The sequence below is a fragment of the Dendrobates tinctorius genome, unplaced genomic scaffold (assembly GCF_039654945.1).
Source record: "Dendrobates tinctorius isolate UK_male_01 unplaced genomic scaffold, ASM3965494v1 ptg000030l, whole genome shotgun sequence".
Classification (NCBI taxonomy): domain Eukaryota; kingdom Metazoa; phylum Chordata; class Amphibia; order Anura; family Dendrobatidae; genus Dendrobates; species Dendrobates tinctorius.
The window spans coordinates 26,587,238-26,605,597 of NW_027361698.1; the positions used below are offsets into that span (position 1 = coordinate 26,587,238).

The 18,360-nt window shown below is 45.5% G+C and overlaps 1 protein-coding gene and 1 long non-coding RNA gene across 3 annotated transcripts in view; one reads left to right on the forward strand and one right to left on the reverse strand.

The window, feature by feature from the left end:
- The window catches only part of ETNPPL (ethanolamine-phosphate phospho-lyase), a 67,339-nt gene extending 52,473 nt beyond the window's left edge, over positions 1-14,866 (forward strand). Inside the window, exons 11-13 of the mRNA XM_073571978.1 lie at positions 4,506-4,636; positions 13,206-13,270; positions 14,181-14,866. Of these exons, the coding sequence (XP_073428079.1) occupies positions 4,506-4,636; positions 13,206-13,270; positions 14,181-14,288 (304 nt within the window). The 3' untranslated portion in view covers positions 14,289-14,866. The remainder of the gene's footprint in view (positions 1-4,505; positions 4,637-13,205; positions 13,271-14,180) is intronic.
- LOC141086169 (uncharacterized) overlaps positions 1-18,360 on the reverse strand; it is a 73,744-nt gene that overhangs the window by 29,488 nt on the left and 25,896 nt on the right. The window lies entirely within an intron of this gene.

The window sequence follows — 18,360 nt, forward strand, 5'->3', positions numbered from 1 at the left end:
CCGCGATGTCATCGCGAATGACCGCGAGACGTCATGCTCCTGCGAGACCGCGACGTCATTGTGGTCATTCTCGCAAAGGATTACTGGGACCGGAAGATGCGTGGAGAGAGGCGGGAAGGCTGCGCGGGACGCCGGAAGGTGAGAATAACAATATTTTTTATTTTAATTACATTTTTTACAGGGATATGGTACCAGAGCCCGGAGGACAGTCTCCTCTCCTCCGGACAGTGGGTACCATCCACAAATGTTCTGCTTACTTTTCGCATGGTGTGCACAGCCACATGCGGAAAGTAAGCAGAACAATGCATTCCTATGTGGGCGGAATCGCCGCAATACCGCTAAATTAATGAGCATGCTGCGTTTTTTACCGCGAAGCGATTCCGCCGCGGAAAAAAACGGAGCATTAGCACAGCATTGCGGAATCCCATAGGATTGCATGGGATGCTTATTTTCGCGTTTTCGCTGCAAAATCCCACGTTTAAAACCGCCGCGAAAATGTCAAAAAACCGCGACGTGTGAATGCAGCCTTAGGCTATGTGCACACGTATGCAGAACATTTCTGCATAAAAACTGGACTCCTTCCCAGAAAACGCGCGTTTTTTCCACTTTTTTGTGCAAAAAGCGCACGTTTTTTATACGTTTTTTTTCCGCGCGTCCCCAGACACATAGAAAATAGCCAGACATGTGGAATTTTCTGCAAAATTAATGAGTATAATTTTAACACCAAGTTTCATACCTATAATTGATCATCACACTGAATACAAAGAACATATATATGTGTATATATATATATATATATATATATATATAGTCAGGCAACTCTCTATTATAATAGCACCTACCAAAGACCTCCTGAGTTCATAATGCCTGGAACAATATTGACTCTAACGAGAAATCACACAAAACCATTGTTTTTGACGCTTCCTCTGGGCGAAACGCGTCGGGGTTTTACCAGTGCCACTCGACCTGTCCACATGGGTAAGAGACATTATTCCTGTGCATTTTTTCTGTAAACTCCTTTGGGTATGATGCAGATTGCAGGGTGTAGAGGTGTTTATTCAGTCTTGTTACCTGAGAGGTGCTAGCAGCATAGTAAGGGAATATTATCCCACTTGCTCCCACACTTGAGGATGTTTACTTTGATCTCTGTATGAGATATGAGCAATTTTCTGCACAGGCACTTTATCATTATTAATAACCTATTATACTTATACCCTGCACTAGACGTTACTTAATGGTTTACATCTTGTGCACATTGTGTCGAGTGGTTTGTTGTTTCCACCTTATATATACTCATTGGATTTGTGATTACATGTATTTTATCTAATAAAATTGATTGTATATTTTTGCACAAAAACAATGGTTTTGTGTGATTTCTCGTTAGAGTCAATATTGTTCCAGGCATTATGAACTCAGGAGGTCTTTGGTAGGTAAAATTAATGAGCATGCTGCGTTTTTAACGCGAAGCGGTTTTTTTTGCGGTAAAAAACGCATCAATATGCACAAAACGTGCAAAATGCATTAAAATTAATGGGAAGCTTCTTTTAAGCGTTTTTTGAGTGGATTTTTTGGTAAATCCACGAAAAAAAACGCTGTATGTGAACACAGCCTTATACATACTGAATTATGTTACAACTAACAACTAGTCAAACCTAGTATTCAAGAGTTCAGTGTCTTTATCAATACAGCAAATCTATATTTACACACTCCGCTTTTATTACATTCCACATTTATTACACCTCTAACGACTACAATTGTTACGATGGCTATATACATTGTTACTACTACTGTATCTATATACTATGAATAACACATGATTTGTCCCATGACAATAGGGAGATGATGACAATTCAGTAATCAGTTGTTGTCTAAAGGCCCCTTTACATTTAGCGATGCACCAGCGATCCCGACAACGATATGACCCGGTCAGGATCGCTGGTGCATCGCTAAATGGTCGCTAGTGAGCTGCCACACAGGCAGATCTCACAGTGATGCAGCAGCGATACAGCGGTCATTACTTACCTTTCAGACGCGGCGATCCTGACGTCCTCCCGCCTGCGTCCACGCGTCACTCGTCAGTGCCAGCAGGAAGCCCAGCAGGAAGTGGCCGACGAGAAATGGAGCTGCGCGATCTCGCGCGATCAACGACAGACAGCGGGGGGAGCCGGTCGGCGATAAGTATCACACATAGCGATATCTCTAGCGATATCACTATAACGTCACCAAATCGGTGATGCTTTAGCGATATTGCTAGCAATATCGCTATGTGTAAAGGCCCCTTAAGAGAAAATCTGGCAAAGGGTTTAATCTCCCTGCAGTGCCACAATAGTAAAAATTATGCAATACACAGTGCCCATTCAAATCAATTGGCTGTCTATATAATGCAGGACAGGACAGGCCCTCAAGAGTGACAGATTTTCATTGCAACTGAACTGCATGCTAATCACACTAGTCATCAACTATTATACTGATTACCAATAGAGCATTCCAAAATGAAAGGGAATCGCTCACCACAAAAACATAGTTCAACCACTTATACAGGTATGTAGTAGAATTAATTACTATAAAAAAAAACATACTTGTATTATAGATGTTAGTGGTTTAGGTGCCATAAAAATAACTGAATGCACATGAGGGGTCTTTGGTGCACTCAAGTCGGAACCAAGGACTCAGAGCACCGTTATGCCCCCTCTATATGCATACTGAGCACATTGACATATATTAATTAAAAGCGCGCAAGCAAGCGCTGCCTGACCTCAACCAGTGGCTTGGAACCTCCGCAGTGACACTGTAGGAGCCCAGCCATGCTTAGAGTCAGTATGCGCTCTTAGATAGTACACATTGACACTTTGGAAGTGGCACATGGCTGGAATCCTGAAGTGTCAGTGTGATGCTGGCAAGAACCAGCAATGAGAGTGTACATTGACACTGAACACAGCTGGGCTCCTGCAGTGTCACCATGCCATAGTTTTGAGTTCAGGCAGCCCTAGCTTGGGTGTAGTCAATCAAGTTATGACCATGTGTTTAGTATGCAACTTGAGGGGGCTTAATGGTGCAACAAGCCCTTCGCCACACCAAGGGTGCACTACAATTCCCTAAATTGCACACAAAATAAATATTTTTTTCTTACAACTAAACCACTAAAATCTATAATACAGGTTTGATGTTTATAGGGGTTAACCAGGAACCCCTACTGAGCAGCCGTTATTACCTCCACTGACCAAATGTAAAAAGTGTACCGAGCAGAACACCACAGTTCATCACACTTTTTAGTGACTGATGCTGATTACTGCAGATTAGCTACTATTGAGGAGAACAGGAGCAGATTCCTAGTGTTCTGTAGAAGGGGAAAAAATTGTGCGGAGGTGTTTTGATCTATTGTGTACAGTATACTAAATAGTGTGTGGAGCTGTTTTGCTCTATTGTATCCACTAAATAGTGTGTGAAGCTGTTGTGCTCTATTGTATACACTAAATATTATGTGGAAATTTTGTGCTCTCTTTTGTACACTAAATAGCTGATTTTCTCTATTGTGTACACTAAATAGTGTGTAGAGCTGATTTTCAGAGCTGTTTTGCTCTACTGTGTTTTTCAAATAGTGTGTGGAGTTGATTGGCTCTATTGCGTACACTAAATAGTGTATGGAGTTGATTTGCTCTATTGTGTACACTAAATAGTGTGTGGCGCTGTTTTGCTCTATTTTGTACACTAAATAGTGTGTTAAGCTGATTTTCTCTATTGTGTACATTCTTCACATCTGGCCACCGGAGGTGATAATGGCTGGACCCCCACTTATCTGATATCGTTAACCTATACTAAGGATAAGTTATCAATATAAAGCAGTAGATGACCTCTTTTAGTACACAACTCAATTAGGCTAGTTTCACATTTGTGTATGGTGAAGCTGCGGAGGGCTGCGGACTTCCTCCGTGAATCTCCGCCCACTGCCACAGCTCCTCCGGTCAGTTCCGCCTACGTTCGCATACTTCTGCGTGCGGCCTGCGTACCCTATCGTTAACACTGGGTACGCAGTTTGTGCGGGTGTATGTGGATGCCTCCGCATGCGTCGTTTTGATGATGCGGTGACCCGCATCGAACGCAACATGTTGGAATTTGAAGCGGTTGCCGCATCGTCAAAACGACACATGCAGAGGCATCCGCATACATCCCCACAACCTGCGTACCCAATGTTAAAGATAGGGTATGCAGGCCGCACGCAGAAGTATGCGGACATAGGTGGAGCTGACCGGAGGAGGTGCGGCAGTGGGCAGAGCTTCACAGAGGAAGTCCGCAGCCCTCCGCAGCTCCTCCATACGCAAATGTGAAACTAGCCTTAGCCTGTGACTATATGCATTTTTCTTGTTTTTCCTGAAAATTATTATAAGATAATTCATGTCATTTGTTCCTACCACTTTACTTGTTCTGAGTGTTTTATGGTTAAACATTTATAGAAAATTAAGTTTAACATAAAAGGAAAGAAGGCTAAACATTTCTGTATATTACAGGTTGAAAGAAAAACATATTCTTCTGAGTGCAGATGGCCCCCATAGAAATGTTCTTAAATTTAAACCTCCGATGTGCTTTACAAAGGAAGATGCTAAGATGGTGGTGGAAATTATAGATGAACTACTTACTGGTAAGGACATGGCAAGAGAATATTTTGTAATGTCAAACCTCTATAAAAGAAATACTGTATTCCATTCAAGATTATACCTAGGGAGAGACAGCTTCCCAAAGCCCTGAAAAGCAATGCATGAATTGAAAGATACAAAAGTTTCGCAAAAATATATCAAAATGCATTATACACATAAAGAATAAAACATACATTTTCTTATGTAGCCTTAAACATCTCAGTCTTTTCTGCTTTTGGGTAACTTAGGAGAAATGACAAACAAAGCAGCCAGCAAGTTGGTAGGAAACTGCCTTGTAATCTACAGTTATTACGAAATTTATTTACAAAGGCTAAAAGATCACAGCCAAGAAAAATAGGTCATGAATAGAGAACGTGCAGTTCACGGGCCTCTTATCTATGATAAGGTGAAGGTATTGTACATGGGAAACAGTAAATCTCTCAATACGGTCAAATGGTTGACACTGTCCTGTATACGGCATATGTACGGGAGTCGGAGACTGTACTTGTGTTGTTGACATCTATAATACTTCCATATCTCAGTGCTGCGTCTGTGTACGTCAGTAAAGATAAAGTGTATTGCCTTGGATACTGCCAATATGTGCAGCTATCAGCAATGCACAAGGTTAGACAGATTGCATTGGCATTTTCTGTGTCAGGGATTGCCAATAATTGTTTCAGAATTTCTTAGTAAGTGTAGTGTAAAGTCAGACAAACAAATAGCAGAATAAAGGGACCCACACACATTAGACCAGTGGTGCACAACCTTTTCTGGTCCAAGGGCCACACTATCATATTGAACTACTTCAATTGCTGCAGTTATCGGGCTATTACGGTACATTTTGAGAGGTTTATGGCATGTCAAAAGTACAGGTCGAAGAGATGCAGATTCCACTACCAGGATTTTCACATATCATGGAAAAGTGGTGATTATCTGCTCCAATCAATACTCTAGTCAGGATGAGACCCTGCACACTAGTAACTTGCTCCATTGAAGACTATGCTTGTAGTCACTGGTCGCATTTCACAATTCTCTTACAATAGAATAGTGTGCATTTCATGTAGGGGCAACCACCTCACTAACTTACATATACCTTTCTAGAGTGCTAAGCAGAGTTCAAGAATCCCTAGTGTTAGGCGTCAGATTCCTGGGACTGCACAACAGGAATCCAGAGCCGTACATCCAGCGGTCTCCCATTCCCCTCCGACCGCTCAGGGACCTGCTCAGCAATCCCAGCAATCCAGGCGTCCTGCTCAGACTCGCTCTGTGAGCCTGGATGTTGCTGCCACCTCTGGTGCAGCAATGGTAGCGCAACCTGCTCTGCAGGGAACCGCTCCAGAGGCTAAGTCCTCTCACCGTGCTGCTGGGCATGCCCGCAAGATGACCTCTCAGTGGAGAGCAGGGGTCACATGCTCAGGTCCTGTGTCAGATCTGATTGGTCCTTCCCAGAGTACTGGAAGGTCCCGGAAGTGCATGGCTATAAAAAGCCCGCATGGCGGCTCGGCCATGCGCTAGTGTAGACTATTATGCTGTGTGTGAAAGGTGATGGATGCATGTGTCTGGTGACTGACTTATTTGAAACCCCCTTCCCTCTGATATTATGAATGGTGACAGAGTGTTGGTTATAGTCAGTTCCAGGTAGTGGCAAGCTAGGCGCCACTGTGCTTATCGCACCTTACACTAGCGTCCGTCGGTGTCCGGCTCTCCGGCACCGTCGCTTAGCGGCTACAGTTACCGCCGCGCTGCAGTAGCAGCATCTATTGGCATTCGCGGCTGCGACGCCACACGCCGGCAGGCCTGTGAAGTTAACAGGTCCAGCGTTCCTTTCTCTTTTATATTAGGGCGTCTCTGTGTCCTAAACAGAGTGTGCCTTAACTACCTCGGGTGACGTTAACCTGAGTGCTCTACTTCGCCATCTAGCGAGTTTGCCATTATCCAGCAGCGGTCTTTACACCTACCGCACGGTGGACACCGGGCGGCGAACGCACCTCCTATTATTTATATTTGGTGCGTTCCGCCATCCCTAACATTACACTAGCGCCAGGGTCTGGCTGGTAATGGCAGACCTGCAGTAGCTGCAGCGCTACATTCGGCAGCTGGAGAGCAGGTTGGCGGCTATTGAGAGCACCAACTCAGCCGCGAATGCTGCACTAGCTGCTGCTCAGACAGTCGCAGAGGCTGTCTCACGTGTGCCCGCATGTTTGCCCATGCCGACAATTTCTCGCCTCCCGCTCCCCGACAAGTTTTCGGGTGACAGCGCCACCTGTAGGGGATTCGTGAGCCAGTGCTCTATTCAGCTTGAGTTATTGGCTGCACGGTTCCCTACAGAGCGGGCTAAGGTGGGCTTTATTGTCTCACTGTTGTCTGGCAGGGCATTACAGTGGGCTACGCCATTGTGGGAACGTGATGATCCCGTGGTTCAGGGTGCTGCTCAGTTCCTTGCGGCCCTGAAGCAGGTCTTTTTGGGACCACGGATCACGCACGATACCTCACTACAATTATTATCCCTAACACAGGGGTCGCTCTCGGTTAGCCATTATGCCGTCCGGTTCCGGACATTGGCTTCCGAATTAGAGTGGCCGGACAAAGCATTAGTCCTGGTGTTTTAGAGGGGGTTAGCTGAGCACGTCAAAGATGCTCTAGCTACCAGAGAGGTTCCCACAAGTTTGGAGGAACTGATTGCCGTCTCCACTCACATTGATCTCCAGTTTACGGAGCGCGGGCTGGAACGTGCACAATCCAGACGTAGGGTTAATTTGGCTCCCACCTTCACCGAGCCGCTAAGAGATCCCGCACAGGAGCTCTCATCCTCCGAACCTATGGAGGTGTCTCACACCGGCCCCAAGCCACGTCCGATGCGAAGCTCTGTACGTTGCTATCAATGCCGACAGTTTGGTCATTCGGCTAGCACGTGTCCACAGCGTTCGAAAAAACAACCACGTCCAGTGGCCGTAGGTGGTGGTCAGTCCAATATACAACCCTTTTCCCCTAAACCAGTATTCCGAGGCACTTTAGATAGTGGGGCGTCCACCTGGGAGGCAGAGGTTACCGTGGATTCCGGAGCCGAAGGGAACTTTATGTCCTCGATCTTTGCCCAGAAACATGCTATTCCACTGGTGTTACTGCCCCAACCTCTGACCATTAGGGTGGTTAACGGTGCACCTTTACCATCTCAGGTGACCCACCAGACAGCTCCACTCGGGCTCTCTCTCTCACCCTCTCATTGTGAGGTCTTGTCCCTGCTCATTTTACCTGATGGCATCGCCCAGGTTCTTCTCAGGGTTCCTTGGCTCCGTTGCCACTCCCGACATATTGATTGGGCTTCGGGGAGTATACTGGGTTGGAGCAATGACTATGAGGGAAGGTGCCTGGGGGGGCAGTGTTCAGGTAGCTTCCACTGAAGTGCCTGCGGATCTTTCCGCGTTTCCAAAGCCCTACCACCAGTACGCGGACGTCTTCTCTAAGAAGTCTGCGGAGACGCTCCCGCCGCACCGTCCTTACGATTGCCCGATAGATCTCCTGCCAGGCACAGAACCTCCTAGAGGCTGTGTGTATCCGCTATCACTCCCTGAGACAGAGGCTATGTCTCAATATATCTGGGAGAACCTGGCTAGAGGTTTTATCAGAAAATCGGTGACGCCGGCTGGTGCAGGGTTCTTCTTCGTACAGAAGAAGAACGGAGAGTTACGTCCCTGCATTGACTACAGAGGTCTCAACGCTATCACGGTCAAAAACAAATGCCCTCTCCCGCTGATCTCTGAGTTATTTGACAGGTTGCGAGGTGCCCGGATCTTTACAAAATTAGATCTACGGGGGGCGTACAACCTGATCCGCATTCGCGAAGGAGACGAGTGGAAGACAGCTTTTAATACTAGGGATGGCCATTACGAATATCTGGTCATGCCCTTTGGCCTTTGTAAGGCGCCTGCTGTCTTCCAGGATTTCGTTAACGGCGTCTTCCGCGACATGCTCTCTACCTCGGTGGTGGTCTATCTGGATGATATACTCATCTTCTCGCCAGATTTGACCACCCACCGGAGAGACGTCTACAGGGTCTTCGACCGTCTGCGGGCGAACTCTCTCTTTGCCAAGCTGGAGAAGTGCCAGTTTGAGCAGGAGTCCTTGCCGTTCCTGGGCTATACCATCTCGGCCCAGGGGTTGGCTATGGATCCTGCCAAACTGCAGGCGGTGATGGATTGGCAGGAACCCCATTCACTCAAAGCGGTGCAGCGCTTTTTAGGGTTCGTGAATTATTACCGCCAGTTTATACCGCACTTTTCCACACTGGTGGCTCCTTTGGTTGCTCTCACTAAAAAAGGAGCTAACCCCAACACTTGGTCTGAACAGGTCTCCAAGGCCTTCATGTCTATAAAATCTCATTTTGCTGGCGCTCCCATCTTGCATCGTCCCGATGTAGATAAGCCATTTATTCTGGAGGTTGATGCCTCTTCCGTCTGTGCAGGAGCAGTCCTTTTCCAGAAGGATGCTCATGGTCGGAAGCATCCCTGCTTTTTCTTCTCAAAGACCTTCTCACCGGCGGAGAAGAATTACTCCATCGGTGACAGGGAGTTGCTAGCCATGAAGTTGGCCTTTTCCGAGTGGAGACATCTCCTGGAGGGAGCTCGGTTTCCCTTCCAGGTATATACGGACCATAAAAATCTGGTCTATCTGGCCCAGTGCTTGAACTCTCGTGAGGCTAGGTGGTCGCTCTTCTTTTCCCGCTTCCGCTTCACCCTGCATTATCTCTCGGGGAAAAGAACGTCCGTGTGGATGCTCTCTCCTGCTCGGTGGTTTCTGCGGAAGAAGGAGAGGCTGAGCCTTGGCTAATTCTCCCGCCGAAGAGTTTTACGACTGTGGCTCCAGTTGCTCTCGAGTCAGTGCCACCGGGCAAGACCTTGGTGCCTCCCCAGCTACGGCCGGAGGTTCTCGCTTGGGCACATGCCTCCAGGGTAGGTGGTCACTTTGGCAATAAGCGGACCACTGAACTCCTGGCAAGGTCATATTGGTAGCCGCATATTACTCGAGATGATAAGGAATACGTACAAGCATGCGTCTCATGTGCACGGAACAGACCCTCTAGACAGAGGCCGGTGGGGCTTTTGTATCCTCTGCCAGTGGCGGATAGACCTTGGGAGATGGTTGGCATGGACTTTGTGGTTGGCCTGCCCAAGTCTGGCGGCAGTACGGTCATCTGGGTGGTCACCGACCATTTTTCCAAAATGGTGCATCTGGTGCCACTCGCACGGTTGCCTTCCGCTCGTGGTCTTGCCACTCTGTTCATAAAGCATGCATTCCGTTTACATGGCATGCCAGACAAAATCGTTAGTGATCGAGGTCCCCAGTTCGCGTCTCGGTTTTGGAGGGAGCTCTGCAGTCTACTCAGCATCGAGCGAAACCTGTCCTCCACTTACCATCCCAAGACGAACGGCTTGGTTGAGAGCCAACCAAACCTTGGTCACGTACCTGCGGCATTTTGTCTCTGCCAGGCAGGATGACTGGGCATCCTTGCTACCATGGGCTGAGTTTTCCCTGAATAATGCAGTGGCCGATTCCACTGGTCAGACGCCTTTTCTTTTAAACTACGGCCAACATCCACGCATCCCTGTCCCGATGCCAGTGTCTTCCGCTGACTCCAGGGTGGCAGACTGGGCAGTGGAGGCTCGCGACATTTGGGATCGCACTCAGGATGCTATCCGGGCCTCTAAAGAAAGGATGAGGGCGTCTGCCGACACACATTGGCGACCCGCTCCAAGCTTCTCCCCCCGGCGACATGGTGTGGTTCTCTACTCGAAATATCAAGCTGCGAGTCGAGTCCCCCAAATTCGCGTCGCGTTACATTGGACCTTTTAAGGTTCTCGAGCGTATCAGCTCGGTGGTCTACCGCCTGGCCCTTCCGCCACACTTAGCCATTTCGGACGTTTTCCATGTGTCCCTCCTCAAACCAGTTCATATGGTCCGATTCTCCGAGTCATCTGCCGGGTCATTAGACTTGTCGTCTGACAAGTTCGACGTTAACGCCATTGTGGGACGCAGAATTGTCCGTGGCAAAAAATTTTATTTGGTGGATTGGAAGGGACATGGACCGGAGGCTCGGACCTGGTGGAGAATATCTCTGCTCCACTCCTGATTGCGGCCTTTGAGCACAGTGAGGCTCAGGGGGGGCAATGTTAGGTGTCGGATTCCTGGGACTGCACAACAGGAATCCAGAGCTGTACATTCAGCGGTCTCCCATTCCCCTCCGACCGCTCAGGGACCTGCTCAGCAATCCCAGCGATCCAGGTGTCCTGCTCAGACTCGCTCTGTGAGCCTGGATGTTGCTGCCACCTCTGGTGCAGCAATGGTAGCGCAACCTGCTCTGCAGGGAACCGCTCCAGATGCTAAGTCCTCTCACCGTGCTGCTGGGAATGCCCGCAAGATGACCTCTCAGTGGAGAGCAGGGGTCACATGCTCAGGTCCTGTGTCGGATCTGATTAGTCCTTCCCAGAGTACTGGAAGGTCCCGGAAGCGCATGGCTATAAAAAGCCTGCATGGCGGCTCGGCCATGTGCTAGTGTAGACTATTATGCTGTGTGTGAAAGGTGATGGATGCATGTGTCTGGTGACTGATTTATTTGAAACCCCTTTCCCTCTGATTTTACGAATGGTGACAGAGTGTCCAGCGTTCCTTTCTCTTTTATGTTAGGGCGTCTCTGTGTCCAAAACAGAGTCTGCCTTAACTACCTCGGGTGACGTTAACCCGAGTGCTCTACTTCGCCATCTAGCGAGTTTGCCATTATCCAGCAGCGGTCTTTACACCTACCGCACGGTGGACCCCGGGCGGCGAACGCACCTCCTATTATTTATATTTAGTGCGTTCCGCCGTCCCTAACACCTAGTTTGTTGATGTATGGTGGACCCAGCTATGGTTACACAGTGCTCTATCCCTGCTCCTGAGCAATGTGCTACCCTTTTCCAATCTGACGTAGAAAGTTCTGTATACAGAACGCTCAGGGCCACACAAAATGGCATGGATGGCTACCTGTGGCTCCTGGGCCGCAGACTGTACACTCCTACATTTTACTAATGTTGAATGACTGAGTTGATACCGACGGGTTCGACCAATGATGCAATGTGTACGGGAATACCAGCCGTCTGATGGTTGGCAGAGTTGTTGATCGTGCATGTACAATTTCAGCCCGCCAATTGCATTATTCTCCCTGAGATAAGCCGGAAATTGCAGATGGCGCAGTGACATCACTGCACTGCATCGCCTGCTCTCTGTGTAGGTGAGGAAAGGATCCAGTCACTTGGATTAGATGAGTATAATTTTTTGTGTGGGTTTGCCAAAGATGGCATTCATACTTTTGGAGGTGGCACTCAGGGACATCTTTACTTTTTAAGGGAGCACTAGTACTTTTGAAAGGGGGCACTCAGGGGGCATTATTAGTTTTTGGTCAGGGTCACACAAGCATAAAAAAATCGGTCCTATTTTCATCGAGAAAAGTAAGACGATTATTTTCTCTCTTGTCTTCCGTGTACAGTCCGTATGCAATCCTTTTTTCTTCAATCCTTGGCTATCAGTCATTTTCAGGTCCATTTTCAGATTCCTATGATACAGAATTGTAATGTATCCGTAAAAATCAGATGCTTTACTGTGGCTTCAAATGGCATCTGATTTTTTTCTCGCACCCATTTAGTTTCAGAGTGAAATTGCAGCATGCTGAGATTTTTTTCACAGTTTCTGTCAGTGAAAGAAATGGTCAACAGAACTGCCCCATCAAATAACACTGGTCAGAGTTCCAACGATCAAAAGACAGATAGCTCTCGTCCAATTTATACGGTGATGTGAGCAAGCCCTTAAGGTGACACTCAGAGGTCATTATTACTGGGTTAGTGGGTGCAATACCTGTTCCAGGCGGCACAGACTACCCTCGCTACCCAAGTGATCCATAGTATATCAGAGAACTGACTGCTGTTCTAAACAGAATTCATTGGAAAACAATTCCTATTCTGTCTCCATAACTAGGCTGAGAGTGTAGGACATTTGAGACTCCATTTCTATGGATATCTCCATTTACTAGTACTCACACAAAGAGAATTCATCAGATAGCTTGACTCGACTGCAGGAGGCATGTATGAAAATTCCAGAAGAAGGCTAATTCTTGTAGTTATGCACAATTACAGTAGGTAAAAAGACTTTTCTGAACCAGAGATGCAAAGACATGAGCCTCATAAGATGGCTGACATACTCAGAATGAGGAAGCAGAAGGGAAGGGTTACTGACATCAGAGGTAGGGAGGCAGACAGGGAGAGAGGGAGGACAAACTCATAAAAGGCAAACCTATTGCATAGCAACAGCAGCAATACATGACAGTTCCTAATTCTCCATTCTGACAGCATTTACAGTTATGACATCTAAAAGTTACATATTAGTAACTGAGTGGAAAGTTCAAGGAAACTTCCTTTTGGTTGGATTTGCCTAAGTCCAGACATTTAAGAACCACCATTGCAAACCGATAACATTCTGAAGTACACTATAATTGTATAATGTAAAACACTGGTGACAAAAAAACATCTTGTAATTGCTTCCTTGCAGCTTTTGAAAAAGCAACAGGAACAAAACAAGCCATAACGAATGAACAGTCTGGAAACAAAAGAAAAGTAAGTTGCGAACTTTGCTGATTTTTACCATTGTATCTTTACAGCAATTTAAACATCATTGGAGTAGAATTCCTAAGGCAATGTGAACAACACATTTGACCCTACACTCAGTGGCTCTGTTGGGGCGTAAGGGTCCTGTTACATTTAGCGATGCACCAGCGATCCCGACAACAATCAGGATCGCTGGTGCATCGCTAAGTGGTCGCTAATGAGCTGCCAAACAGGCAGATCTCACCAGCGACGCAGCAGCGATCCAGCGATGCTCGGCGGTCGCTCCTCCCTGTCAGACGGCAGCGATGATGACGACTTCTGCCTGCGTCCAATTGTTTTATGTTGAAATAGACATTTTATGGTTACAATTATCATCTATTTTTAGCTATTTAGCTCTAAATTTATCCTGCAATTGTTTTTTACCTGAATAAAGTACTACAGTGTCCATAGACATGTCATTTTTATCAGTGGGTCACATCATTTTACAGGGGTTTTACAAAAATTCTCATGACTGTGATTCCTTCCTTATGTCCCAGAGTCTGCTATTATGGTAAAAAAGAATCGGACATGTAGAACTTTTATCTTCCCTAACCTTCGATCATCTATAGAACTGATCATCTAGAGAAAAGCCGTACCGGAGGTGTCTGTGAAAATGTTTCTTGGCCAGCCTTAAAAAATGCATTACATTCGACAAAACCACACAGACGCAAGGTTAATCTCCAGTAGGAGTCAGTTGTATGCTAGGAAGCTCCTTAAAGTGAGAAGAAATGGCAGTAGTCTGAGGAAACCCATACAAATGATGATAATGGCATAAGCTCATTTCCAGTAGTGTGATAATATTGCTACGAGCAGAGAGTTAACCACTAATATGTAAGGTTTTTTGTGTAACCTCACCTTCATAAAGTCTTTCTCTTTACAGGATGCACATGAGACCTCTAGCAATTTACAAGGAAACGTTTGCAGAACCCAAGAGAGTGGATTACACTCAGAAAACCATGCAGTCAGCAACAAAAGAATAAGAACATAAACCAGATATCAGATTCCTTCGCAGTTTTTAACGCTTCCAATATTGCGATGAAAGCCAGTGTATGGATGGGTAATGGTAGGAAAGCATGGTTCTACCGTGAGCTGTATTGTATGCGTGCCTGTAATTTCAATATATCTTATTGGAATGGAAACTATATCCATGTTTTAATGGCTTACACATATAACATAATTTCACATATTTCTTGCCTCGGGCGGTGTATTATGAGAGTGCAATGCCATCAAATGACCTTTTCATACATATTGCCAAGTTACAATATTTCATCATGTTATCGGGTTTTGCAAATTAATGTGCTGAATTCCTAATTTAGCTATCGTGGTATTTGTACAGCTATTTCACAATCCAAAGTCTAACCAATAAATCATGCAATTGTGTAATAGGAACAAACGTGGAGAACAAAATGACAGTACTGTAAAGTTCATGAAGTCGTATGGAGACTTATTGGTGATAGACTTAACCTAATGTATTGGATAATGATACTATATAATGATAATACTGGACTGTAACGTTTCACTATTACTTATGGTAATATCAATAAACTATTTCATTTACCAGTTGAATTATTTCTTAGCTGTGTATTATTTAACTATCTACAGCGGTGCTTGAAAAGTTCGTTAGTAAAAATATTAGAACAATTAAAATCATCTAATATCAGTATCTGTGAGTGGCAAAAGTATGTGAACCTTTGCTTTCAGTATCTGCTGTGACCCCTTGTGCATAAATAATTGCATCTAAACGTTTCCGGTCATTATTGATTAGTCAGGCACATTAGTTCGGAGATAACTTATTACAATAGTGTCCACAGACAAATAAAGTTGGACAGAGAACTTATGCTAATTATTAATACCAATGAAAACAACCAAGTATAATCCAAAAAATATAAATGTTTATTCAGAAATATTTTTCTTAAAAAAATGTTTTTTAATACATCACATCGAATAACAGAGGTCACTGAACCACATATAATATGACATAACCACTGGTATATATAATAAACCATGTATCAAATTATTGCACAATTCCCTTATTAATCCATATGTGCAAAATCCGCAATAAAATGAGATATATGTGCAAGAAAAACATCATCATCTTCCATGGTATTTGTAGACCAGTGGTTATGTCATATTATATGTGGTTCAGTGGCCTCTGTTATTCGATGTGATGTATTAACCCCTTACCTACAAATGACGTAATATTCCGTCCATGTGACCATGGACCTAAATACCATGGACGGAATATTACGTCATCGCGATCAGCGGCGCCCACGTGGTGAGCGCCGCTGATCGCGGCCGAGTGTCAGCTAATTATCATAGCTGACACCCGGCACAATGTGTCAGGGGCGGTCACGGACCGCCCCCGACACGTTAACCCCTTGCACACCGCGATCAAACACGATCGCGGTGTACCGGGGGTTAAAGGGAAGCATCGGCAGGGAGGGGGCTCCCTCCTTGCTTCCCTGAGCCCCCCACGGCAGCGCAATGTGCAGCGCTGCTGCGGGGGACTCCTTTCCTGCAGGTCCCCGGATCCAATATGGCGACGGGGACCTCCGGGGGCCTGCAGGAAGCTGGCTTCCTCAGTGCCTGCAAAGCGCAGGCATGAGGAAGCCTGTGCAGTGCCTGTGACAGATCGCTGATCTGTCACAGTGATCTGTGATGTGACAGATCAGCGATCTGTCATAGGACAGTGATGTCCCCCCTGGGACATTGTAATAAAGTAAAAAAAAATAAAAAAAAAGTGTAAAAATAATTTTAAAAAAAATCGCCAAATAAATTAAAAAAAAAAAAAAAATTCCCCAATAAATTCATTTTTTGGAAATAAAAAAAAAAAAACAATAAAAGTACACATATTTGGTATCGCCGCGTCCGTAACGACCCGCCCTATAAAACTGTCCCAATAGTTAACCCCTTAAGCGAACCCCTTAAAAAATAAAAATAAAAAACGAAGCAAAAAATAATGATTTATTATCATACCGCCGAACAAAAAATGCAATAACGCGCGATCAAAAAGACGCATATAAATATCCATGGTACCACTGAAAACGTCATCTTGTCCCGCAAAAAACGAGCCACCACACAGCATCATCAGCAAAAAAATAAAAAAGTTATATCTCGCAGAATAAAGTGATGCAAAAATAATTATTTTTTATATAAAATTGTTTTCATTGCATAAAAGCGCCAAAACATAAAAAAACGACCTAAATGAGGTATCGCTGTAACTGTACTGACCCGAAGAATAAAACCGCCTTATAAATTTTACCGCACCCGGAACGGCGTAAACGCACCACCCAAAAGAAATTCATGAAAAGCTGGTTTTTGTAAATTCTGCGTCCCAAAAAACGAAATAAAAAGCGATCAAAAAATGTCACATGCCCGAACATGATACCAATAAAAGCGACAACTCGTCCCGCAAAAAATAAGACCTCAGATGACTCGGTGGGTCAAAATATGGAAAAATTATAGCTCTCAATATGTGGTGATGCAAAAACTATTTTTACAATAAAGTGTCTTTTAGCGTGCGACAGCTGTCAAACATAAAAACCGCCATAAATAGTAAATTAAACCCCCCGTTATCACCCCTTTAGTTAGGGAAAAATAATAAAATTAAAAAAATGTATTTATTTCCATTTTCCCATTAGGGTTAGGGCTAGGGTTAGTGCTAGGGCTAGGGTTAGGGCTAGGGTTAGGGCTAGGGTTAGGGTTAGGGCTAGGGTTAGGGTTAGAATTGGGGGTTTCCACTATTTGCGCACATCAGGTGCTCTCCAAACGCAACATGGCATCTGATCTCAATTCCAGCCAATTCTGCGTTGAAAAAGTCAAATGGTGCTCCTTCCCTTCCAAGCTCTGCCATGCACCCAAACAGTGTTTTACCCCCTCATATGGGGTATCAGCCTTCTCAGGACAATTTGCAAAACAACTTTTGGGGTCCTATTTCTCCTGTTGCCCTTAGGAAAATAAAAATTTTGGGGCAAAAATATCATTTTTGTGGAAAAAAATTTTTTTGTTATTTTCACGCCTGGGCGTTATAAACTTCTGTGAAGCCCTTGGGGGTTCAAAGTTCTCACCACACATCTAGATAAGTTCCTTGGGGGGGGTCTAGTTTCCAAAATGGGGTCATTTGTGGGGGGTTTCCACTGTTTTGGTACATCAGGGGCTTTCCAAACGCGACATGGTGTCTGATCTCAATTCCAGCCAAAAAAGTCAAATGGCGCTGCTTGCCTTTCGAGCTCTGCCATGTGCCGAAATAGTCATTTACACCCACATATGGGGTATCAGCGTACTCAGGACAAATTGCACAATAACTTTTAGGGTCCTGTTACCCTTGGGAAAATAAAAATTGGGGGTGAAAAGATCATTTTGTGGAAAAAATATGATTTTTTAATTGTACTGCTGTACATTATAAACTTCTGTGAAGCCCTTGTGGGTTCAAAGTTCTCACCACATATCTAGATAAGTTCCTTAGGGGGTCTAGTTTCAAAAATGGGGTCACTTGTGGAAGGTTTCCACTGTTTAGGTACATCAGGGGCTCTCCAAACGCGACATGGCGTCCGATCAGAATTCCAGCCAATTTTGCATTGAAAAAGTCAAACGGCGCTCCTTCCCTTCTGAGCTCTGCCATGCGCCGAAACAGTGGTTCCCCCCCACATATCAGGTATCAGCGTGCTCAGGACAAATTGCACATTAATTTTTGCAGTCCAATTTCTCCTGTTACACTTGGTAAAATAAAAAAAATTGAACCTGAAGTAATTTTTTTATCGAACTTTTCGGATTTTGGCGCGCACGGCGCACTGTCAAAAGTGCGCAGCGCAGGTCAAAGTGCAACTAGCGCACGGCCTGCGCACGATCTGCGCACCCTATGCTAAAGATAGGGTGTGCCGATCGCAGGCGCCGCTGTCCGCTAGGAGGCGGCGCTACAAGCAAGGGGCGGGCACGCCGGGCAGAGAGCCGGCTCGGGGGCGGAGCTACCCCCGGCCGTGCGTGCGCTTAAAAAGCGCTAATGTGAAACCGGCCTAAGCGGTGCAGTTTTACAATGGTGTCACTTTTGGGTATTTTCTGTC